General features: G+C 40.7%; 1 protein-coding gene across 8 annotated transcripts in view; it reads left to right on the top strand.

Moving 5' to 3' along the window:
• Positions 1-26,245, top strand: part of LOC144694481 (exocyst complex component 6-like) — a 187,181-nt gene that overhangs the window by 122,108 nt on the left and 38,828 nt on the right. For 6 of the 8 annotated variants that reach the window (XM_078564955.1, XM_078564954.1, XM_078564957.1 and 3 more), the window contains 2 exons: positions 1,576-1,717; positions 19,145-19,218. In XM_078564955.1, coding sequence (XP_078421081.1) covers positions 1,576-1,717; positions 19,145-19,218 — 216 coding nt within the window. The remainder of the gene's footprint in view (positions 1-1,575; positions 1,718-19,144; positions 19,219-26,245) is intronic. The other 2 variants (XR_013579762.1, XR_013579763.1) reach the window with 1 other exon arrangement.

Here is a 26,245-nt window from a genome sequence, read left to right on the forward strand (position 1 = left end):
AATGCATAATTTCATAGATCGTTGCTTTGACAACTTAGCATCAGTGGTCACCTGCATTTCAACTGGAGGGAGTACTTGTGTGAGTGTTTTGAATTGTAAAATGCTGCATGTTCCAGGGTGGCAACATCCAGGGGTTTTATTAAAAATACATTGATCATAACTACTCATAAGTACTTTTCATGAAACAAAGGCATATTGCATGCATGAGAGGGCTGGAAGAATTTATAGATACAAATACAAGGCTGAAATTTAAATGGTTTCATACCACTTTTAAAACAAAATTCTAACATCAGGAAAATAGCAAACTTTATGTATATCCACCAGCACCAACTCATTGTCAAGCTAATACAGTGATTTGAACTGCTTCTCAGTATTTTCTAATTATTGCATTATTTTGTACATGGCATTGTATAAGCAATTATACATTGCTGGATTAACAGAATGGACTACCAACACATATGAAAATCTGTATTTCATTGGGGCTGGTTAGATTTAACTGCAGCTGGAGCTACTGAAATCTTGGAGCCCTGCTTTATCTGAATTACATCCAGCCTTATCTCTCCATCTCCCATGATCTGATGACACTGTCGTGGTATGACAATGTATTGCATGACTATAATCCCCAATAATGCATTTTTCATATAGTTTACAAAAATTGTTACATTAAAGGTAATAGAAATTTAGTGTAGGCTTACGTTGATACTGAACCAAAATAAAGTTGGTTTCCTCACCAAAGAATACAGATTTTTGTTCCAGTTGCTAAATTCTTGCAACCAACACAATTGCGCATTCCAGCAACAGTCATGAAACTGAAAAGATTGTACGAAAGGAGAAGACACACACAAACAATCAAAGCTTTTTGTTTGGTACAATTATGGCACAGAATTAATTCTATCATCTAAAGGTAGTGGTAGTCATGTTGTACTTGAGTATACTTAGAATTAAATACTGGAGTGTTTTCTAAAACTGGCAGCACCTATTTAAATTAATATACTAAACTTGTGAGCAGATCAAACTGCTGTTCTTTGTATGTTGTCTTAACGAAAGCAGTAATTTCTCGGTTCTTGAGAAAGGCACAGTACAGTTGCTGGAAGAAGTTCCTGTAGTTCATGCATACCATTTCAGTCTCTCATGCATTTTCTTGTACATAACAGAAATTATGTGCATTTATACAATCATCATTGCCATTAACAGTCAGATCATAAACCACTCTTGTGATTTTGTTTTTTCACTATGTATTCAGTTAAGAGGGAGAAAAATCACACTTCTCCATTTCTAAGTGTTTTTGTTTTTAAAAAAATCCTAAACTGTATAGGGTTTAACCCTTTGAGGACGAGAACAATACTTTATCCTAATAATGAAATGTGTAATATAGTTCACAGTTACATTTGTTTGGAATACGATTCAATTCTCTATCAAATGCAATATAATCAATCTTAAATGACAAAAATCAAATTGGGATACTTTGTAAATTACAGGTATTTTGTCCTGAAAGGATTGAGCAGATTTTTAATATGAATGTGTAACAGCACTTTGCCCTTGGATTGATTTTGCTCAATGCCTTACTTTTTCCAGGGAAAGGTAGCCCAAACAGCATGCATGTCAGCCTGTAAACACCTATCCACATCTCTAATGCAGATGCTTCTAGATGCTGAGGTGAAGCAGATAAGCATGGGAGCCATTCAACAGTTCAACCTCGATGTTATTCAGTGTGAATGTAAGTTGAACTTTATTTAGCCTAATGGAGTTGAACAAATGATTTTAACCTCATTAATTTGATCAAATGGAGCTTATGCTAATGCCAGATGTGCATAAATCTGTTACTAGAGTTAAAAAGCTTGCACTACAATGATGCAGCTTTATTACTGTGAGACAAGGTAATGACCTATCTAATGGGATTTTTTCATATATTTACTATAAAAATAAATATGATTGCTGTAAATGCAGATAACAGCTGGTGTTCTGAAGAGGATAATACCTGTAGAAAACCCATATTTTTAAACAGAAGTTGATCTTTTGTGGCATTGCTCACATATCTTTCTGTCACACTTTCTCTGCCTCTTTTTGTAATTTTTTTGTTACTCTGTCCCTCTTTCTGCTTGACCCCGTTTGTCTATCTTTCTGTAGCCCTGTCACACAGTTTTATCGTTGTTGTATCCATCTTTGTTGTATCTGACTTTTTTCTCTCACTATCTGTACACCCCCCGCCATTCTTTGTGGATACTTGTCACTTTGGTTTCTATGGCCACAGCAAACAGGAGCGGGTTGTGAACGTAGGATGATCATCCAGCTCCCGAATGTATCACCAAAGCCTACTTTCTCAAGTGTTGCAAGAAGAAAGTGCCACTTGACGTCCAAGAAGAGCACAAGGAACGATGTGTTGGTGCTATAACATGGTCCACCTCATGGAACAGCTATCTGATGTTGCCTCTTCAGGCAATCCCTTTAAGCCTGCCCTGTTTGTGTGAAACAGCTCACAGATGACTGTATCTAGTCTGAAGGGTAAAATCATGGCTAGTCACACTGAGGAGTGATATAGGACTATATAATGTTCACTTGATCCTTATCTTTTTTATATATTAATGTTATTGTGACTACCCTGGAAGCGTCTGTCTCTAAAAATAGTGTAGGAGTTTCATAAAGGGGAGACAGAGTGAGCTCTGGGAGAGGGCTTTGTAGAAGTTGGCAGGATAGCCATCAGGCCCTGAGGTTTCCTGAAGTTGGGAGATTTCTACTGACTGTTGAAGCTCGCTAGTTAAAAGCAGAAATCTGCATTTTCTTAGAGTTGTGGAGAAGGAGGTTGGATAGACATTGTGCAGTTTGTCATGACGTACATGGAATTCAAAGATAAGGTGAGGTGTAGTAGTTCGTAAACTGTTTATTGCAACAGGGTCTGAGGTGAGGTTACCATTAACTTACACCCTTCAGCACGAACTGCATCAATAGAGTATGTGAGGAGTTTCCCCAGCTTGTCAATCTGTTTGTAGTATTTGGCTTTGATATACCAGAGGAGCTTTTCAGCACCCATTAATAGGAGGCTATTTAGTTCCTTCTGTCCTGCATCTGTGCCTTTCAATGCTTTCCATTCAATGCCTTTTGTGTTCAGTTCCTAAATCCTTTACCTTTTGTTCCAGGTCTCTCTGGGTCCACAGCTCTTTATGCTTTTTAGTGGAGGTGAATGTGATGATATGACCTCTGAAAGACTTTTATGGTACTTTCCCACTGTAGTATGAAGGAGGTGGAGTTCAATGTGGGGAAATATGAGGTCATCCACTTTAGATCCACGAAAGACAAATTAGAATATTTTCTTCATTGTACGAGCCTCGGAGCACCAAAGGAACAAAGGGTTTTAGGTGCCCATGTACACAAATCACTAAAAGCTAGTGCACAGGTACAAAACTCAATTAGAACGGCTAATGGTGTGTTGACCCTTACCTTAAGAGAATTGTATCACAAAAGTGAGGAAGGAATGCTCCACTTTTACAGAACCTTGACCAGACCTCATCTGTAATATTGTGTTTAGTTTTGGTCATTGAACATCAGGAAAGATAGATTGGCCTTGGAGGATGATACCAGTACTTAAAAGATTTTAAATTGAGGAGAGGTTTGTAATTTAACTTGGTTTGTATTTGCTTGAGTTTAGATGGTTGAGGGATAATTTAAAGAAAGTAAAGAAAGAACTTGCATTTATACACCACCTTAGGATGCTTAAAAGCACTTTACTGCTTATTAAGTATTTTTCCTAGTGTAGCCACTGTTGTAGGGAAAGGTGTCAGACAATTTGCACACATTGCAATAAAAGTTCCTCAGGGTAGTGTCCTAGGCTCAGCTGTCTTTAGCTGCTTCATCAGTGAGCTTCTCTCCATCATAAGATCAGAATTGGGGATTTTCACTGATGATTGTACAGTGTCTAGTATCAGTTGCAACTCTTCAGAATACTGAAGCTGTCCATGCCCGCGTGCCGCAAGACCTGTTCAAGATTGTACTGATAAGTGGCGAGTAGCACTCGTGATATCTGTCACATTGCTCCACAGCCAGCCTTATTCTATAATTGCATGAGAAACTGGCCCACAATATGAGGCAGAGGCAGGCCACCAGAGGGGACAACCCAGCACTGCAACCCCACCAACCAACGAGAAGAGAAAGCTATGGTCATCATGGGGTCGTGTACTACTGTAACTGTGCCAGAGACACAGATTGGCATCACCTTGCCAGGGCAAAGTACGTAGCCCTGCAGTTATAATGATGCTGTGTCAGCACTAACTGCACATGCATGGAGACACGGATGGACACACAGGGATGTGGACACATGAAACCTTCCACTTTTTTTTCTCTTTTCGAAAATGCACAAATTAATCAAGGACTGTTGGCATGGATTTGTTACAGGAAGGTTGTGCCTGACTAACTTGATTGAATTTTTTTAGGCATTTTTGTTGCTCCCTGTGAGTTTAGCGCATTTGATGTAGTGTACATAGATTTTAGCAAGGCCTTTGACAAGGTCCCATATGGCAGATTGATAAGAAAAATAAGAGCACATGGAATCAAGGAAAAGTAGCATTTTGGATCCAAAACTGTCCCAGGAGCAGGAGGTAAAGGGTTATGGTGGATGGGTATTTTTGTCACTGTAAAGCTTTTCGTTTTATGTATGTCGATGGTTTAGCCTTAAATGTAAAAAAACACGATTAAGAAGATTGTGAATGATACAAAAATTGGGTGTGTGGTTGGTAGTGAGGAAGAAAGCTGCAGGAAGTTATCAGTGGACTGATCAGGTGGGCAGAAAAGTGGCAAATGGAATTCAGTCTGGAGAAGTGTGAGGCAGTGCTGGCGAGGGCAGACAAGGCAAGGGGATAGACAATAAATGGCAGGATACAGAGAAGTATAGAGGAACCAGAGGGGTGTTGGTGTGCAGGCCCAGAGAACCCTGAAGGTAACAGGACAGGTAAATAGGTAAAGAAGCAGGGAAGAGGAATTTCACCTTTTGGCAGAATTCCAACTTTTGAATCATAGAATTCCACTCTTAATTTATTTTCTGACCACCTCCTGACCCAGGATAGCTGTCACTCAGCCCCTCTCTCTTTAATCCACCGCCAATCTGGCTTGCTTTCTATGATTGGAGAGACAGATGCCATGTGCCCAGTCACTGCTGCTACTATGTGCAGCCAGCAGATTGCCTTCCTGTGCTGGGCCGTCCTGCTGTTGCTCCCTCCACTCTGGGAGTTGCTGCCACTGGCTGGATCTTCTTGCCCAATCCGAGACTCCATTACTGATGGAGCGACTTGGCCTTGACCCAACCACAGCCTGCCGCTTAGCTTCAGGCTTTGGCCCGGGAGGAAGGGCGATTCCGTGGCCTCAACCACATCCTGCCCTCAGCAGCAGTCACCACTTTGCACCGCCTCTGACTCAGCCTATGTAGGACCCTGGCGCTACCCAAGTGCCCAGTGATGTAATAGGCTGCGCTTCCTGGCCTGTGGGTTCTGAACCCCAGGACCTGAGCTCCTATCCCCCAGGGAGGGGACTCCACCTTCTCTGGCAGGACGGTTCCAAGTGGCGTCAGATGAGGAGGAACCACAGCTGTCCACTGGCTGCAGGGAGGAGGTGGAGCGGCTGCAGGTCTAGGGAAGCAGGACCAGGAGGTCGGGGGAGCAGGGTTGGAGGTTCTCAGGGATCGGAGCTGGGGGCATCTGGGAGAGCGAGGCCTGGGGTTTGCAGCAGTTTCTCTCACACATCAATGTTTTATAGAAGTTTAAAATTTGAGTCCAATTTGTAAAATGTTACCCTTTTATCCATCATCATTATCGCTGCTTTTCCACTTCTGCTCCCCAAACATCTGGGCAAGGTGAAGAAATCCAGGTTTTTTTGTGGGGTGAGGGGTATTGTGAGTGGGGAGGGAAGGAATTCAGTGAGGGGCTGAGTGGGGAGGGAGGATTTGAGGGGAGGGCTGAGGAGGTCATGAGTGAGTTCGTGCTGAGTGGGTTAGGAGGACTTGAGTGAGTGGAGGCTAAATGGAGATGGGATGGAGGGCATGAGTGAATATATAGGGGGAGCTGGATTGGGAAAATGGGCGTCTGGTGGGGGAAGAGGAGCTGATTGTAATTTGTGTGTGGGTGTGGGGAGGAGAAAGATTGGCTTCACTGAGTCTCCTGTCACCATGGAATAGAGAATTTGGCTGAAACATACAAGTATATAACATAATATTTTTACAAAATACTTATATATGTGAAAATCAGTTTTTTATTATGTATTATATGTTGATCTAGAATACGCAAACAATAATAGCATGCCAAATGTTACGATGTTGCTTTACTGTTGTTTTGCTTTTGCTGGCTTCTGGGGTCACGTTAATTTTCAAGTGTTTTTTTCGTTCATGGGATGTGTGCATCGCTGGCAAAGCCAGCCTTTGTTGCCCATCCCTAATTGCTCTTGAGAAGTTGGTGGTGTGTTAAAATTAGGTCACTTTGGAAAATAGTTTCTGAAGCACTGCCGTAAACCTTTGCTTCACTTCATGTGTACATAATCCGGCAAGGTCATGTTCTGTTGTTAGCACATGTAATACAGGGTGAAGTCCATACTAACTGCTTTGAATACCGAAATGCTGAAGTTGCTTTGGTGATTTTATACAAATGCATTGGCCCACCGTCTGGTTGGTAATAGAAGGTAATCCAGAGGAAAACTAATGTTTCTACCCATTTAAAGTCTAATGATACCACCCATTTGAAGTGGCTTAGAACATTTGCATTTCATTACAGAGCAAGGAATTGTGACAAAGAATCATATAATTATTTCGGACTGTTTTGCCTCTGGCCACCAATTTTCAGAACTTTATGTCTTCGGCCACTCTCATCCCTGAAGAAGGAATACAGGACACCTTTCTTTATTAGCTGAGGCATAGAATGTAAGAGCTGGAAGGTAATGCTAAAACTGTATAAAACACTAGTTATGTTACACTAGAGAATTACATACAGTTCATGTCCCTGCAGTATGGGAGGGTGTGATCACACAAAGAAGGGTACAGAGGAGATTTAGGAGCAAGTTGCCAGGAATGGAGAATATTTGCTATGAGAAAAAGATTGAATTCGCTGGGGTTTTCTTTGGAACAGAAGTTGTTGCGGGGAGATTTGATTTAGGAGTATAAAATTATGAGGGACCTAAGAGAGTAGATAGGAAGGACTTATTTTCATTAGCATAGAGGCCAATAATTTGAAGGGGGTGTGGGTGGAGTGGGGGCATAGATTTCAAGTCATTGGATCAGAGAAGAGTTGAGAAATTTTTTCACCCTGAGGTTGGAGGGGTATGGAACTCTGCCTGAAAGGGTGGTGGAGGCAGTTTCCTTTATAATTTTTAAATAATATTTTGATATGCACTTGAAGTTCCCTAACCTACAAGGCTCCAGACCAAAAGCTGAAAAGTGGGATTTGCCTGGATAGTTCTGTTTCAGCCACACAGACGCAATGGGCCAAATGACCTCCTCTGTTTTTTATATATGTTTCTGTGTTTCACGTAAGTATCAGACAATGACCATCTTCAACAAGAGAGAATCTAACCACCTTCCCTTGATGCTCAATATTACTGCCGTCACTGAACTCTGCCACCATCAACACCATGGGGCTACCATTGACCAGAAACTTAATTGGACCAGCCATATAAATATTGCAAAACTGGGAATTTTGCAGCATGTAATTCACCACCTGTCTCCCCAAAGCATGACCACCATCTCCAAGGCACAAGTCGGCAGTGTGCTGGAAAACTCTGCACTTGCTTGGATGAGTGCAGCTCCAACAACACTCTAGTTGCTCAACGCCACGCAGGACAAAGCAGCCAACTTGATCAGCATACTCATCCACCAACATAAAGGTTCACTCCCTCCACAACTGGCACACAGTGGCAGCTGTATGTGCCATCTAGAAGATGCACTGCAGCAACCAGCCAAGACTCATTTTGACGGCACCTTCCAAACCATCATCTCTACCACCTGGACAGACCAGGGCAACAGACAAATGGGAACACCACCACCTGAAAGTTCCTTTCCAAGTCACACATCATCCTAACTTGGAACTATATAGTCAATCCCTCATTGTCACTGGGTCAAAATCCTGGAATCCCTTCCCTAACAACACACTGGATGTACCTATACCACGTGGACCACACCGCTTGAAGAAGACAGCTCATCATCACCGTCTCAAGAATAATTGGGGGTGGGCAATAAACACTAGCCATGCCTTCCCATGAACGAATATTTCGAAAAGAAGAACAAGGTCCCACAACAGCAATGATATAATGATCAGCTAAATTGTTTTTAAAGTGATGTTGGTTAATGGCTAAATGTTGGCCAGAACAGCAGTGAGCACACCCCTACCCTTCTTTGAGTGCCAAGGGATCCTTTACACCTATCCAAGAGGACAGACACAACCTTGGTTTAATATATCTTCTGAAGGGCAGCAACTCTGTATTCCCTTAGCACTGCACTGAAGTGTCAACCTACGTTATGCGCTCCAGTCTTTGGAGTGGAACTTGAACCTTCTGACTGGGGTGAAAGTAACTTAAATGTCTTACCAGTACGGCTGTATCACAACCCCCCTTCCCACCTCCACTCCAATCAAACAGTGATAATCATTAAATAAAACTCCCAAATCAGAGTGAGCATCTTTCACACCTGATTAGCGCTGTTTGTGCAGCTGCCAGTAATTGTTCACTTGATCACTCACTGAAAAGTCAGGAAGACAGCTGATCTGTGCTGCACTTCATGAGAGAATAGCTGAGAGAGGAACAGCTGGGGACCCCATCAGGATCAGCATAGAATACCAGAACCAACTGGGTTGAAAACTCCCTTATCCTCTTCTCCAGGGAACAAGCTGATGAGAGAGAGACAAGGGGCTTCAGACACTGAGGTGATTGGCCAAATCAAAATGGGAGCCTTCAATGGAATCAAAAACCCTCTTCCTCTTACTGTTCTGAGACCTTGGAATCCTGATGTTCCTGCAGGAATCTCCTAAAACGTTGATTTCTCATTTCATTTCCTCTGATAGGCTAATAATGTTGTGCAGCAGTAGAAGTAAAAAAAAACTCCTTCATTTATATCCACTCAACCAATCAGAAAGACAAACCAGGAGTCACAAATGGAGGCACCTGCCAATGTGAAAATGCACAGCCACTTTCTCACTGGCACGCCGTACACCAGACAGTACGGTTTACTTTCACCTCTGCTTCTGACTCAAAAGGTGGGAGTGCTCACCATGGAGCCATGGCTGATACATAAGGTCTTGAAAAAGATAGAGATTAATAGGGTAAGTGGACAAATTACTTGTGGCAGGGGTTTTCTGAATAAGGGGCATAATCTTAAAGTAAGAATTAGACCAGTTAGGAGTGTAAGCGGGAAAATTTTTTTTTGTACGAAGGATAATTGAATTCTGCAACTATCTGCCTCAAAAGGTTGTAGATTCTGGATCATATGAAACTTTAAATACAGGCAGTTAGATTTTTTGGGGTGAGAGAATGAGTTGATGTTTCAGGTCATTGACCTTTCATGATGAAAGGGAAATGACCTGAAACATGAACTCTGTTTCTCTCTTCACATATGGAGCCTGATCTACTGAATATTGCCAACATTTTCTGTTTTTATTTCAGATTTCCAGTATCTTCAGCAATGTTCCCTTTTAAAATGTTGTTTTTGTGTGCAGTATTTTTTTCAGTGCACAGTTCCATAGCCTTTGGCTGCTGTGCATCCAGCCAGCTTAGTAGGAACATCGATCCACAGTATTTTGTTTTTGTGTGATCGATACCCTTGGCTATCAAAAATCAAGGACTATGGAGCAAAGGTAAGTAAATGGAATTGAGGTTGAGATCAGCATGATCTAATAGAATGGTTCTGTAACTACAGCAGACACATTTAGCTGAAATTTTGGCAAGTATTCCAGATTCCAAACAGAGCAGTGATGCAAACTCAATCACTGCAACCCAGAGCCCTTTGAGACATTTATTCACGATTTTCAAAAAACTGATGTCTTAAGCAAGGGAGGACTCTGTTACTGGAACCATCAGACCTATCTCCAGAACTCTTTGAAAAGGGAAATTGTTGTCATCAAGCAGGCAGTCTGAAATTGGGGTACTGTATTGAGTGCAGAATGCTTCATTCTACCAGAGCTCTGAGACATGGCTATCCTTAGACTCTGGCATTGGTTTATATGGAGGGCCTGTGTCAGCTGTCCTTGGAAGTGCACAGCTCCTTACATTTTTTTTATTCTGGACAGTGTAGAGGTTCATGGAGACAGTGGGGGTGGATGGTGATGGTGCAGGTCATCTCTAGTTAGCATTGGGGCCTCATTGTCATTTGAGTAGTAGAGACTGCCAGTAGGATTGTTGGAAGCAAGTACCTGGGCTTAGCATTACTTACTTTTGGATAAGGAAGTGCCAGTGGGAGTGCTTCATCCTACAATGTATAGGGCCTCCTCACTGGCTTAGTTGACTAACCCCCAGCTTTACTGGCAGATTACATATGGAGATGGATCTGCAGCTAGCAGTCATTTGATTGAGGGATTATTGATGCTGTTGGCTGCTGTGCTATGATTCAATATGAATGTTAAACCACTTTTGGAGCTACTTGGTTTCCACTCCGTTTGAATTAATTGATTCCTGTTAATTGTCAGGGCAGTTTCCTAATGCTCTCTGCATCAGGGCTCCTCATAGTCCGAAATGCAGGTGGGTGGGGTGGAGAGGGGCTGCTGAGTGTTTTTTTTTAATGGTTTTCCTTAGATGCATTTTGTATAGTGTAGTACTGGGAATGCCTTGCAGCAATTTTGAATTCCAAGGGCGAATGATCTGGTGGGAAACTTTGCTGCAGTCGGCATCCCCTGATTTGGCTATTGACCAGGTCATTACATAAATAATGACCTCTTGCTTTGATTTATTCTGTTTATTCTACATTCTTTCGTTGAATTCTTTGTTTTTCCTCCCCCCCGCCTTTTTCCTTTAAGTTACAAAATTCCTACTTTGTACTGCAGTAGCTAGCCTTTTGTTGTTATAACCAATCTACTGAGGCCTTTTCTTGAAATTTAGTTTCATTCTGCTCTATCTTGGTTCGTTGTTCTTTTCTCTCCCTCCTTCACTCTTTGTTTCAATGAATTTACCTTTTTACTTCATTCTTCCCTATTAGCCTTCTCTTTCGATGATCGCACTGTTTGTGAGTGAGAGATCATCCTTCAGACAGGAGATCGGAGCTTCAAAGCTTCTGTTTTTTTTAAAATACAGCCACCCTTCTGCAACAGGAGATTGTAGAGGATCAATTGGGAGGAGCTGCGAGGGGCTTAAGTCAAGGTCCATCTTTTTTTCTTTTTTAAGAAAAGCTGAACCACAGTTACAGCCATTACCAGGCTAGGAAGGCAGAATACTTGTCATCATGAAATGCCTTGGGTGACAATGGATTTGTGCAAGATTTTAAAATACGCCAGGAGCCCTTTGAAAAATGCAGGCATGTTGGTGGTGAGGCCACCGGATGCCCAGGGTATGATTTTGCCTCAGCCGTTTAACCATGTGGAATTAACTATATTTTAGAAGAAAATCAGTAGAAGCGTGCAAAAGTTAAAATTGCTCAAATTGGATGTGTTTTTTGAACTCCTCTTATGTAAATGCCTGTACAACAATTTTAGCATTTATTTTACACCTTTAACATAGCTGAACATTCCACTTCGCAACAGCATTATCAATCAAAATTTGACACCAAGCCAATAAAGGACCTTTCAGGATGGACCAAAAGCTTGGTCAAAGAAGTATGATTTAAGGCACAACTTAAAGGATATGAGACACAGAGGTTTAGGGAGGGACTTTTAGAGCTTAGGGCCAAGGCAGCTGAAAGTGTGGCTACCACTGATGGAATGATTAAAATCAGAGATGCGCAAGAGGCCGGAATTGGATGAGCAGAGATCTCAAAGACTTGTCGGGCTCAAGGAATATAGAGATGGGGAGGGGCAAGGTCACGGAGAGGGTTTGAAGACCAGGATAACAATTTTAATATTGATTTTAATAATATTTAATTTCGATCATGATAGGTAGGTGAACAGGTCTTTTATTATTCTTTCATGGGATGTGGGCATTGTTGGCAAGATCAGCATTTGTTGCCCATCCCTAATTACCTTTCAGCTGAGTGGCTTGCTAGGCCATTGTGGAACGCTGTTAAGAGTCCGCCAAGTTGCTGTGGATCTGAAGTCACGTGTAGTGGGTTTTTACAGCAATCAATGATACCTTTACTGAGACTAGCTTTATTATTTAGATTAAAATTTCACCAACTGCCATGGTGGTATTTGAACCCATGTCCCCAGAGCATTAACCTTGGCCTCTGGATTACTATCCCAGTGACATTACTATTGTGCTACCATCTCCCCCTTGGTGGAAGTTAAAATATTTATGTTCAACTGTATGCCTTAAAAACGGCATTAACTTTTTATTTGGTGTTGTGATGGTTTTCTTTGCAATCAAATGAAAAATCACTCGTGTTCTATGAAGAAAAGCATTTCATGAAAGGACTCATTTTAATAATTGTACATCAATTTCAGTTTATAAATTCATTCTTTGAAACTATAATTTCATATATAACCTAGAACATTCCAGGCCCCTGTTTGTGCTGTTTGAAAATTATGTTCAGTGATAGGGTGCTATGGTTGGCCTCAGTACCTCTGAATTGCAGATGGGAAAATTAGCCAGATTTCCTTCGATCACTGCTGGAGAAAAGGTTCAGATTTGCCTGTGATTTTTACCTTTTCCCACCCTTTAGCTTTCTCTTTTCATGGTTAAAAAGGCTGGTGACACTGAAGATTAGGTGCTACAGTAAAATACCAAAGGATAATGGGCACCCATGGAGTTGTAGCCCAACAAGGAGTCAGGAGCTGCGATTCTTAGTTGGGGCAGGGGAAACTGAAGCTGAAATATAAGTCAGGGTGTACATAGTGTTTTTAAGTAAACAGTGATTGTGATATAGTTTGAATGTTTATAGTTGTGTGTGACCAAGAGGTTTAATTAAAGCAAATATTTTCAGTGCAAATGTTTTCGGCTCAAATGTTTTCAATATGTATTAATATAATGTTTCTGCATTTAATACAATGAAGGAAATCTTACAAAATAAGAACAAAGTTTATTGGAAAAATTGTTAGATTTAAGCAGTCAATTCTGCCTAAAGTAATATTGCCCGTTATAAATTGTGTACTTTTTAAAAAAAAACTGAGACAACTTGACTGAAATTTGGAGTGTATCTGCCAGGACAGTAAATAATTGAAGCTTACTTTGTTGAGCATTTGTGGCTACTGTCAGATGTACATTCCAGAAATCACTGTGCTGCCTGTGATTTATGTTTGAACTTATTGCCCTCCTCCAGTCTTTGGGTATGACATTTTCAGGATTAATGGTCACAAGAGTGACATTTCCATTAGCACCCTATATGTGTAAATAACTCACAAATGGCAGGTAGCTTCCTTTATTGTAATTGATAAATGTGCTTAAGGGTTTAACTTGCACAGGAGGAATGGTATCAACTGAAAGTCATGTTATGTTTAAATGTCAGCTGGATTCAAATCCTGCCACCTTTTTGTAAACAGAACTATTTCAAAAGTCAATACCAAATGCAGAAGCTTAAACAAAGTAAGTGCTTTTGTTCCCTAGAAATACATTTAAAAAAACACTAGTTTTCAGTTCAGCTTATTCACAAAAGTTCCATTTGTTAACAGTCAACTTGATTTTTTTTAAAAAACCAATAAATTCAATATTTGCTTTGCAATACAGAACTGGGTCACCAGTTCCTTAGCAATGCTACTGTGCGGTGGAAAATCCACTTAGCCACACATTTTTACACCATGGGAGGTGACACTTGTTCTGAGTCCTACATTATGTTCCTGGTTCCATCTCGCTGCAAACTATGTGGAATGATACTGCGGAACACAGGTTTCCAGTGAAATGCTGGTTATGAACATTGTGCATGATAAAAGCATAAGTAATTGGTTCACAACAACCAAAGTAGACATAAGAAAGAAGACAGTTCATGTCATTGGCAGGAGGAAGAAAATGGAATGTCATAGACTGCTTATTGATCTGCTTCGTGCATGATTCAAATGCATTGGGAGGAAGTTGTTTTTGTGAATAGACTACTTTTGATTTAAAATGGGCTAAGCACCTATTCCAATAAGAGAATAATATATAATGGTAAACCAGAATGGCTAATTCCTCTTGACAGTCAGAATATTTGAAACAGAAATGCTTTTGCAAGATATTGATTTCCCGAGAATTGAGCCAAAACAGTGAAATAAATGCACTTCTCTGTGGATTGTCACCTTGACATGGCGGAGAGGCTTGTGCATTCCAGCGATCCCTTGAGCGACGCTGTCAGGAGCTCTCTGCTCCTGGTAGGGCCACCCATAGTGGCAAGGTTGAGGAGAGGTGCTAGATAAAGTGCAGTCCAAAAAGTCCGCTATAGCAAAACAGGCAAAATACGCCTCACCAGCTGTAAAGGTGGCACTAGGGGGTTGCCCACTCTGCATCAGATGTGCAAATCACTCTTAATCTTTTTAGTTCTACCTACAAGAAACTCAGCCTGTCCTTGAATGTTACCAAAACCAAACTCGTATATCAACCCATAACTGGTCAGCCAAATATTCCATCTTCCATATATGTTGAAGGAGGGAAGATGGAATATGCTGAGTTCTTCCAATACCTTGGCAGCTTCCTCAAAAGGCCCCCATTGATGAGCTACAACACCAGATCACTGCGCCAGTTCAGTCTTCTACAAGTTACGACAGTGAGTGTTTGACAACAAAGCCTCCACAACCCAACAAAAGCCCTAGAGTACACAGCAGCTGTCATCACCACGCTCCTGTACTGTAGTAAGACCTGGACTGTGTATCAGTAACACTAGAACAGCTGGAGAAATTCCATCAGCAATACCCCTGCTGCATACTCCAGATTTAAATGGGGATTGGGGGGGTTCTTCTTTAAGCCAGGTCCACAAGTTTTCAGATAAAATACCTACAAAATCAACTTCAATAACTGACATTGTTTCTGGATGGGTGAAAACCATCTACTCACCAGATCCTGTTCTCTCAATAGCCAACATTCCACAAGAGCACAAAGAAAATGCTTCAAGGATACTTTGAATGAAGCTGTCCTTGAAGCAAGGTGGCATTGACCTTAATGACTAGGAGGATCTTGCTACCAACCATTCAGAATGGCAATAACTTGTCCATCAAGCTGCATCACACTTTTGAGTCCTAACGCAGCAGCAGAGAAGGAAAGAAAAGGAAGGAAATCCTGCACTCCAGATCCCACTATCTTGTGGGATGTCCTGCCTCATGTGCCCAAAGATCTGTGGATCAAGAATCAGCCCTTTACTAGAAACAGAGTAACTCTGTTGACATCTGCATTGAGAAAAGGCTATTTGATCCGTGGACTCTGTTGGAAGAGGTTTGAATGAAAAACCTCACTCAAAACCTTAATCCATCTTTTCTCTTTACAGATGCTGATGACCTTCATGTGTATATCTATCACTTTCTATTCTTATTTCTTTCTTTCTTGTCCTGCTTGTACCTTTTTTTGGTAAGTCTGTTGAAATATTTTAGCCAGAACCCATATTGCTTCCACTTTCTGCACCTTATGTCATTCTCTATGGAGGTCTTCAATCAGCATTGGTTGCTGACCCTTCCTTCCCTTCCAGCATGTTGGAGAAAGGACAGTAAGACTTCAGGCCTGTGTCAGATTAAGTGCTCCTGAAGTACTTCACCTACACTCTTTCCCCTGAAAATAGTGAAGATTGTGTTAAAATGTGTCACATGAGTCCACTATTATTCTCTGTGACTTGGTGATCCCTCTGTCTGTCCAAAGGCTTTATTATTTTGACTGAATCAATTAATGATCAGTCAATCTAACTCACCAAGGTAATCCTGTCATTCTAGACACAAATGTTTGCCAAGTGCCACTGTGCCTAAGTGGAACAAACCTTTGTATCTCCAGCAACAACATCACTGATGTTCATGGAAGGGCTCTATCTTTAGGACTGAGACTGGAAAGGAGATAAATGTATTCAAGTATCAGGCATTGCAGATGCATTAAGCTTTTGAGAATGGGCAAGTGGGTTGAGTCGCCTTCTGAATCATGACTTGGAGTACTCAACTTGGAATAGGAATACTATTAGCAACCTACTTTAGCTATACAGGCAGCAATCTATATTCTTTCCTTCTCGTTCCCTATGGTTCTATAATGCCACCAATTACTCTGCACTCGTATTTCAATTCCTGAACACTATCAGTTACCTCATTATCCACCGCATGGATGGCGAGAGGCTAGTTGTTCCTCCACGTGAGGTCTTTTTCACTATTGAAGACAACCTTATGATTCACTGATGCCTGCTTACCAGAGTCCATAAGTCCTCCTGACAACTTATCATTATCCCTTGATTGAGAGCACTCCTGTAACCCAAGGAAAGGAGGTCTTACAAACAAGAGTTGGCATTAAGCCCACTGAGTCCATTCCACCATTCAATCAGATCATGACTACCCTGTGACCTAACTCCGTATATCTTTGCACTCGGATACTGAGGTGAAGTCAGGATGCAGGCTGGATATATTTCTTTGGAACATTTTTTTGCACGTTTATGTTATCTGGAACAGCCAGGATATTATAAAACTAGGAACTGATGACATTCTGGTAGCTCCCAATTAGTATTTTTGCATTGGAGTAGTGCCTGTTCAATCTCACTATCCTATATGAAGGACCTCCTCTTAACTTCCAGGCAAGACTTTTGTTTCTAGCCTCCCTTGTAATTCTTTTGATGATTATGTTAAATTTATGCCCCCTCATTATCACCTTGCCAATTAGTGGAAGCAATCCAACACTAATTTATCGTAATTCTTCAGAATGTTTTGAAACCTCAATACTCTAACTTGTCAACTCTCTTTAAAGTGTAACCCTTCACCTCTGATAATGTCCAAGTCATTCTGCATTGATCCTTCGTAAGGTGTTCACAAGTTGTACAGTGTCTTCCCGGATCATGTACAAGCTTCAACATTGTCATCTTGATTTTATATTGTATGCCTCAAGATAAAATTGCCATTATCTTAATGATGTGTATGAAACCCAAACTTTGTGTATTCGTATAACTGCCATCAGCTATTCCTGCTTAAAGTATTTAGATGAGCATTCTTTGGTATCTTGGTTCAAAAAGGCAATTTGGAAAATATATCCAGATGGATATTCTTTGGTACGAAACTAGTATTTTAGTCTGGCTTTGTGCCGATTTAGTGTTTCTTTCTTTTGAACCTCTTAGTACTTGTGACTCTGAAGTATCTCAAATTTGACAGTAGTTAGCCTTAACTGAATTGATATGCTGAACATGAAGCGCTTTGAACACATTTGAATTTCTGCCACTGCTTCATTGGGTCAAGAACTTGTGATTCTGAATTTTAGTTTGCCTCTGATATTTGCATAGCACTTCTAAATTGCACTAGCCTTCAATTAGAATATACCATCCACCAAGCTTGGCAAGATGACTTATTAAATATATACTGCATTGCTATTATCTTGCCCATTCCAGTTACTCTACAGCCACTTCCTGGATGCCCCTAAAACCAGTTATTGTGGATGGTATAAAAACAAGGCGCTGGAAAAACTCAGCAGGTCTGTGGAGAGAGCAACAGAGTTAACGTTTCAAGTCCATATGACTTCTTCAGAATATTGTGGATGGTATATGTAAGACAGCTACATGGAATAGCCCACATACTTTCACCAACCTTTCTGTAGATTGAGTAGCAATGGAAGACATTTTATTTGGCCTGCCTGTCCTCACAGCTGAGTCTTTCTTGCCCTATAAGGAATTCATTCTCTTCATTCTGCTTACTACTTGGTTAGCCTCCAGCAATGTGGAGGATTTGATTTGGAAAAGAAAAAAATATTTTTTTGGGGTTAGCTTTTTTTTAAGGAGCATCCTCCACACCCCTCACTTTCACACAGCTGTCCCTCACACCTTGTAGGGAATGCAAATGATGGATCTGTTTTTTTTCAGGAAATGCCTTAAGACACAAACAAATCAAGCTTCAGGGCAGAACTTATCTTGTATGTTGCACATAAGTCAGAAGGGTCACATGGGGGAGCATCACTATCATCATGACATCACAAAATGTCTTGAGGGAGGCCGGCTCTCCATGTGACTTGTCCAAGCAAATATGGCTTGATATCTGTCCACTCTGAGGTGGGGTGGAGGGGCTGAAAGGAGTGGGTGAAGGGGGAGACCCAAGTAGGATAGGCCATCTGCTTAAAATTAACATATTTGCATATTGCTTAAATCAGTTATTTGAAATACCAAATACTTATAATTCTAAGTAGCATAATGCACACATTTGTTGCATAGACACTATTTTTAACTCCATACCATGGCTTTTGGGAAGATGGATAACTCTCTTTACCAGCTCAACTGCATTGTAATTGTCTGAAAGGAAAGTGTTCTAGTAGCCTTTAATTGTAGGATTTCCAATTGGTCAAGCTTTCTTTTTTTCTTTTAATCATATTTAAACAGCCTTCTCAAACTGACTTGTATTAAATTCCATTATCAGAAACGTCTTAGATTGCAAGAACAGACATTCCAGTTAAGTACAGATTGTAGTGCTTAGAGCATTCCACCTGTTGTCTGCATGTTAAGCTAGTTCCCACCCTACTGTCTGTCTTTAATTGCTGTTTGGCTAGAGGTAGGATTTTTATTGAACAGATGCTGTAACAAAGCAGATGTTTTAAAAAATATGTTGACAGCCAAGGAATTGGTATTTTCTCAAAATGCTTTTGTTGTCATTCACCCTTTGAGGTGAATGAATTGTCAACCCACTTACTACAGCAGTATCACAACTTGTAAAATTTGCGCACATGATTGCGCAGAAATATTATTTTGCATCAAACAGCACCTAGTAATCTAAATTATTTGTATGTTGCAAGTTTAATACAGGAATTGGTTTAATTGATTTCGATTTAAAAGTTTCCTCTTGCAAAAAAAAAAGCAGGAAATTAAGCTTTAGGCCTTCATTTGTGATGATCTATAGCCAAGGTTAATGCTTCAGTAGGCTGCATAAAATTGTTTAGATTTACCACATTTCTGCCTCAGAGTTAATTTTTCCCCCTTAATCTTTACTTCCAGTGTTTGCTAGCTCTGAGCCAGTGCCAGGATTCCAAGGGGACACCCTGCAGTTAGCATTCATCGACCTCAGACAAGTAAGGCTTTGAGATTATTTTTCCTTGATGAGTGATGCTGAAACCATTGCTAAAATATCAGTCATTGATGCTGCCTGTTAGCTGGTTTACTTTTTTTAAGAAGCTGTTGTGTCCACGTCAGCTTTACTGGATTATGATGCTGTGAACCATGACAAAAGTGCTACACACTGGTTGTGATGTTTGAACAAAAGATTTTGATTCAAATAAACCCTGAGATTTAACTTCCTTTTTCTTCTCCCGTGCGTGGCTGGTTTTAGTGCTGCCTAATGTAATTTTAAAAAATAGGATTACCCTTCCAAATCCTGAGTACTAAACAAGTATATTCTTGGTTAAGTAGTATGTAATCAAACCAGTTCTACCAAATGACAAGTCACTCGATGTATGATCATGAGATATGCAATATATATATTATACATAATAAAGGGTAATGGAAATGTGGAATTCTCCCAAAAAGACTGGTTGCTGAGTAAATTAAAATCTAAAGCAGAGGTTGACATAACTTCTTTTTGAGTAAGAATATCACATGCGATACAGGCCATCTATAACCTCATTAAATGACAGAACAGGGTCAAAACGCGGAATAGCCTACCCAATGAGAGTAGGCCATTCAACCTCTTGAGTATGTTCTGTCATTTAATTAGGTCATGAATGCATTAACTTCAAATATTTATATTTCCCAAAGCGTTGTAAAAAAGGAGTCAAAACCAAGAACAGGAATTGGGTCAGCTAGGTTTAAGGGCAGGGGGAGAGTTAGAGAGGTGGCTAAGATTGGGAAGGGGATGGTGAAAGGAAATCAGTGAGTTTGGCTACAATCAGCCTAGAGATAATAATGGGGCTGGGTGCAGAAGTAGCTGAACTCTTGATTGCCATAACAAGGCTCAGTGGGGGTAAAGGGATATTTCACCTGAGAGGTTCAAACTGCAATCTGTAAGTCGTGGGTGGTGTAGATCTTTGTGTGTGTGTGTGTGTGTGTGTGGTGGGGGTGGTGGGGAAGGGAGCAAGGGAGCATGCCTTGGGAGGTATTTAGTGTCAAATGCAAAGGTATGGCTCAGTTGGGTTGGGGTCAATATTGGGAAAGAATAACATATTCTCTTTGCTCAGTGATGCATTAGGAAAGTTCATGTCTGATTTTATGCTCAATGCTGGAAGGTGCAGGCCGATTCTTTAATTTCTGGAGGTCTTGTGGCACAGTGGGTAACGTCCCTGCCTCTGAGTCAGAAGCTGTGGGTTCCAGTCCCATCCCAGGATTTCATAATGTGGTCAAGCAGGTGGGTATCAACCTGCAAATCATTCCAAAATAGGCCAATGGCAGATGGTAAGAGTGGGAAAGATTTCTGGTCAATCATGTGATGGAAAGAAAGTTGGAGCCTCTATCATCACTATCCATAGTTCCAGACCACAACATGTAAACTTCATGTTACCACAGCAACACATGACTCTTCATGATCTGTAACACACATATAAGGGGATGTATTATGTAATGTAGGTTTGTGGTTGAATACCTGAATGCTGACTAGGTTTCTTGAGCTTTGAATTTCTGTTAATTGATTTTTGGTTAAATGTCAGAATCTATTTAGAATGGGGTTTTGGGCCGGGGGATGGGATGATTTACAACAAAGGGATTTCTCCTCTAATGTTAAGTCTGTGGAGCAATATGGGTGTGGCATTTAAATTTCCTTTCAGACCTCTGCCCTGGTATTCTAGGGGATGATTGGGGAAGGGGAGAGATGAATATTAACTCAAAATTCAAGATTGTTTCTCAAAGATCATGTTGAGTGGGGGTGGCGAGGGTGTGGTGGTGGGGGCGGTGGATGTTGGTCAAAATTTGGAATATTAGGTTCTCCTTTACTGCAGCAAAGCCACAGCCATCCTAATGTGGAATGTGCTTGCTTATTGTCTCTGGCTTCTGTTTCTGTTGTCCATTATATCAGTCTAGATGTTGAAATTTTTTTCTTCAAAATAGTTGGCCACATGTTTAACCTCTCTTGAGCTCAAAGTAGGCATATGATGAATTTCACAGTGTTTTTCAAGTCTCCTTTATTGCCAACCTACATGAATAGCTGTGCACAGCCTTCGAATGGTATGTCTACTGTTTTAGTTTTCCAGCACTTCTTAATTTTTCCCTTGAGTTCAACTCACAATGTGATAGCTGGAATTTTTTTTTGTGTGTGGGCAACCTTTCGAGACCTCGAGCCTGTGAAAACTTTCCCTTATGTATCTTTACCAACATGTCCGACATTCTTCAAGGAAAGGATTACTGTGGCACCACCTGCTGGACTAAGTTAGAACCCCACTGAAGTTTCACAAAGGTTTAAATCAGTTGGTTGGTCACATAACATTGGGTGGATTATTGCTCAAGACTCATCATAATATTTTGGCTGCAATACAATTATAAGGTGCAACTATGCATCAAATTAATATATAATAGTATTGCTCCTTTCCAAAATCCACACTTAACTCATTCATACCTCCACCTGATTCTCTTCAATCAAATTTCCACCTTCCCACAACACTAAAACAGCCCTAAGCAGTCACAAACAATATTCACTCTAACTGTGACTAGGATATATTATGCCTTCTTGACCTCTCTGCAACTTTCAACATGTTCAAGCACACCATCCTCTTCCACCACTTCTCCTCTGTTGTCCAGATTGGTGGAACCTCCATTGCTTAGTTCCAATCTTACCTATCCTATCATAGCCAAAGCATCTCCAACAATGGTTGTTCTTCCAGCCCCCTCACTGGAGTTTAAGGATCAAATTTTGTCCCCATCTTCTTTCTCAGCTATATGTTGCTCCTTGCAGTATTATACACAGTGTCAGCTATAAAATAAATGAATGTGCATTTGCCAAGTGCACTTCATGTCCTAAAGTGCATCACAGCCAATTAAGTACTTTTGAAGTGTAATCACTGTTGTTATGTAGACAAGTGCGGCAGTCAACATGGAGTCACCAGTCCTGTTGCATTCTCATCTAAAATACAGCCCCTTCATGCATTCCTTAAGTTCTGGGTTATGTCCTTAAATTTCTGGAATGAGGCTTGAACTCTCAACTGATTCAAAGTCAACATTGAGCCAAGGCTAACACTTGTACGGGGATAACAAGTAGTTCTACCTCTCCATCACCTCTCGCAAACATTCTATTGTGTTTGTGCTGTCAGTCTGCTTGTCTGATGTCCACCATCACAAACTCACTACTTTTGTCAATTGCTCCATTTCCTTTTACAGCCTGTGTCATGGGCTCAACCAGACTATCTGCAACCTTGGCATTCTATTTGACCTCAATTGAGCTTCCTCTCTTGTGATAAAAGACAGCGGGAGGCTATTTTGCCCATTCTGTCTGTGCTAGCTCTTTGAAAGAGCTATCTAATTACTCCCACTGCCCTGCTCTTTTCCCCAGAGCTCTGCAAAATCTGTTCCGCTTCAATTATTTACCTAATTTCCTTCTGATAGTTAGCTATTATTCAATCTACTTCCACTATCTCAAGCAGTGCATTCCAGGTCACAGACCTTTTAAAAAAAACTTCATGCCACCTCTAGTTCTTTTTTCTTAAATTTGTGTCCTCTAGTTACTGATCCTCCTGCACAGCAAACAGTTTCTCCTAATTTACTCCATCAAAACCCTTCATGATTTGTAACACTTGAATCAAATTTCCTAAACTTCTCTGCAGTGAGGAGGGCAATCCCCAACTTCTCCAGTCTCAACACCAGTCCCAACACTTAACCCTGGTATCATTCTATTAAATCTCTTCTGCACCCTCTAACGCCTTGACATCTTAAAGTGTGGTGTCCAGAATTGGATGCAAGCCTAACTAGCATATTATAAAGATTTAGCATGGCATCCTTGCTTTTTGTGCTCCATGCCTCAATTAATAAAGGCAAGGTTCCCAAATTATTTTCAACAGGCTTGCTAACTTGTCCAGCCACCTTCAAAAGATTTGTATACATATGCTCTAGGTCTTTGTGTCCCTGCATCTCTTTAAAATTTTACCACTCATTTATGTTGCCTCTCCTCATTCTTCTTACTAAAATACATCACTTTACACATCTCTACATAATTTTCATCTGCCAGTTGGTATATGCCCTCCTGAAATCTGTTACCATCCTCCTCATTGTTTACTACATTTCCAAGTTTTATGTCATCTTCAAATTTTGAAATTATTGCCATGTACACCCAGGTCCAGATCATAAATATATATCAAAAAGAACAGTGGTCCTACTACTGACCCCTAAGAAACACGTTATGAACTTTCCTTCAGTCTGAAAGCAACTGTTCATCACTGCTTTCTGTTTTCTTTTCCTTAGCCAACTTTATATCCACAATGCTACTGTCCCAATTCCATGAGTTTTCATTTTGCTTACAAGTCTATTATGTCATACTTTGTCAGTAAATTATAGAATTTGCTCCTCTATCTCTTTCCTATTATTTGGTGGCCTACAGTATTCACCCAGTGATGCAATAATTCCTCTGTTCCCTCGTGATAACTAAATGGATTCTGTCATTGACCCCTCAACTACATCATCCCCTTGAAGTGCTATAATACTTTTTTGATCAATACTGCTCACCAATCTCTCCTATCTTTCCTGAATACTTTGTAACCTGGAATGTCAGTTTCCAATCCTAGGAACAGGAGTAGGCCATTTGACCCATTGAGCCTGCTCCGACATTCAGTTTAATCATGGCTGATCATCTACCTCAATGCCACCTTCCTGCACTATCCACATATCCCTTGATGTCATTGGTCTCCAGAAATCTATTGATTTCTGTCTTGAACATGCTCAGTGAGCTTTCACAGCCCTCTGGGGTAGAGAATTCTAAAGATTCACCACCCTCTGAATGAAGAAATTCCTCCTCTTCACAGTTTTAAATGGCCTATCCCTTATTCTGAGACTCTGTCCCCTGGTTCTAAACTCACCAGTCAGGGAAAACATCTTATCTACATCCACCCTGCCACGCCCTGTAAGAATTTTGTAAGTTTCAGTGAGGTCACCCCTTATTCTTCAAAACTCTAAGGAATACAGACTCAGTTTCCCCAGTCTCTCCTCATAACACAATCCTGCTATCCCTGGGATTAACCTGGTGAACCTCAGTTGCACTCCACCTATGGCAAATATATCCAGCCTTAGATAAGGGGACCAAAACTATGCACAATACTCCAGAGGAGGTCTCACCAAGGCTCAGTATCACTGCAGCAAGACATCCTTACTGCTGTACTCAAATCCTCTCGTGAAGAAGGCCAACGTACCATTTGTCTTCCTAATTGCTTGTTGCACCTGCATGCTTGCTTTTAGTGACTCATGAACAAGGACATCCAGGTCCCTTTGGACACCTGCACTTCTCAATCTCTTACCATTTAAGAAATACTCTGCTGTCTTGTTTTTTCCACCAAAGTGAATAACTTCACACTTATTCACATTATATTCCATCTGCCATGTTCTAGCCCATTCACTTAGCCTGTCCAAGGCCTCTTGAAGCCTCCTTGCATCCTCCTCACAACTTACATTCCTGTTCAGTTTGGTGTCATTGGCAGATTCGGAAATATTACATTTAGTCCCCACATCCAAATCATTTATGTAGATTGTGAACAGCTGTGGATCTTGCAATAATCCTTGCAGTACCCCACTAGTTACAGCCTGTCATCCTGAGAATGATCAGTTTATTCCTACTCTCTGCTTCCTGTCTGCTAACCAATTCTTGATCCATACTAGTATATTTCCCCCAACCCCATGCACTCTAATTTTATTTACTAACCTCCTCTGTAGGACCTTATCAAAAGCCTTCAGAATCCATATGCATTTCAAACCCATCTTAAACTGCTTTGCATTAACCCCCATCTGATCCTGCTTATATCTGAACTATTCTTCTAATACTATTTGTCTCTCCCAACCTCCGTGTGCCCTGCTTGTCTCAAATGTTTCATCTGGTGCCCTTCCTGCCAAATTTATTCAAACTCTTCCCTACAGCACTAGTTGACATTGCATTATATGTGTTAAGTGTATTTGTGCATATATTTTACAGCTGTATGTGTGTGTTGGTGTGTAGATGCATGCAGTTTTGTTATAAAAAAAAATCAATTTTTGTGTGTGCCTAATTTTCCACGCAGCAATCTGTAACTGGGATGCTTTAGATTTAAACTTGCTCTTTTGATTGTTATAAAGCAGTTTTAGTACAGTGTTCTCATAAGGGATCATGCGGTTTTTCATTAATCAAAGTCTAAAACCTCCTTCAGCTTCTCTGCCTTGTGAGTGACGATATTTTGGGAATGCAGAAGAACACAAGCACTTGTGTAAATCAGCACCCACCTGTAGTAGAAATACCATGTGCCAGTTTCCCTGTCATACAATCCTATGATCCATTTATTTTTTAATGTGATGGATGACATTTCTTTTCAAACAGGCTGTGCAGGAAACAGTGCCTTTTATAAGGAACTTCTCCATAGGGTCATCTGGCTGTTTCATGTACTGCTCTCCAGTTTGAATTTGATACTCTGCCATGCCTTCGAGGTTATGAAAGATAAGGAAGTAGGTCCAGTGGTCAGGTTTTACCTGCCCACCCTGACTGTGCCCTAGGGTTAGGCTCTTGATACTTGCATCGCTTTACAGAAGAGTTGATGACAGGTAGAGACTGATACTAGGGAAAGCTTGAACCAAATCAAAGCTAAATGGCAAGAGGCTTGGGATTGGATGAGAAGCTGTGGCTAAAAGATGGATCAGCAGGATTGCCCTTTTTAGAAAAGTAGGTGACCCAAGATTGAGGGGTCATGATCCCACTGCCAATCACTTGATCACTAATGGAAGTTAGTTGTCTCACTAACAGCTCCCTTTTTTTCTCCTTACTTTGGGCTGTGGATGTGAAAGATTAGTTGGAATATGGGAACAAACTCTGTTTAAAAATCTTGAATGAAACCAAATATGTGTGAAATTTCGGAAAGTCTAGAAAGCCAACATATTGAAATCTAAAAATGCACAAATGTTTTTAATTTCATGAATAAAATGTAGCATGTGTTAAAGATCATTTTTCGGTTAATT

Source organism: Cetorhinus maximus, chromosome 20 (assembly GCF_964194155.1).
Source record: "Cetorhinus maximus chromosome 20, sCetMax3.hap1.1, whole genome shotgun sequence".
NCBI classification, from domain to species: Eukaryota; Metazoa; Chordata; class Chondrichthyes; order Lamniformes; family Cetorhinidae; genus Cetorhinus; species Cetorhinus maximus.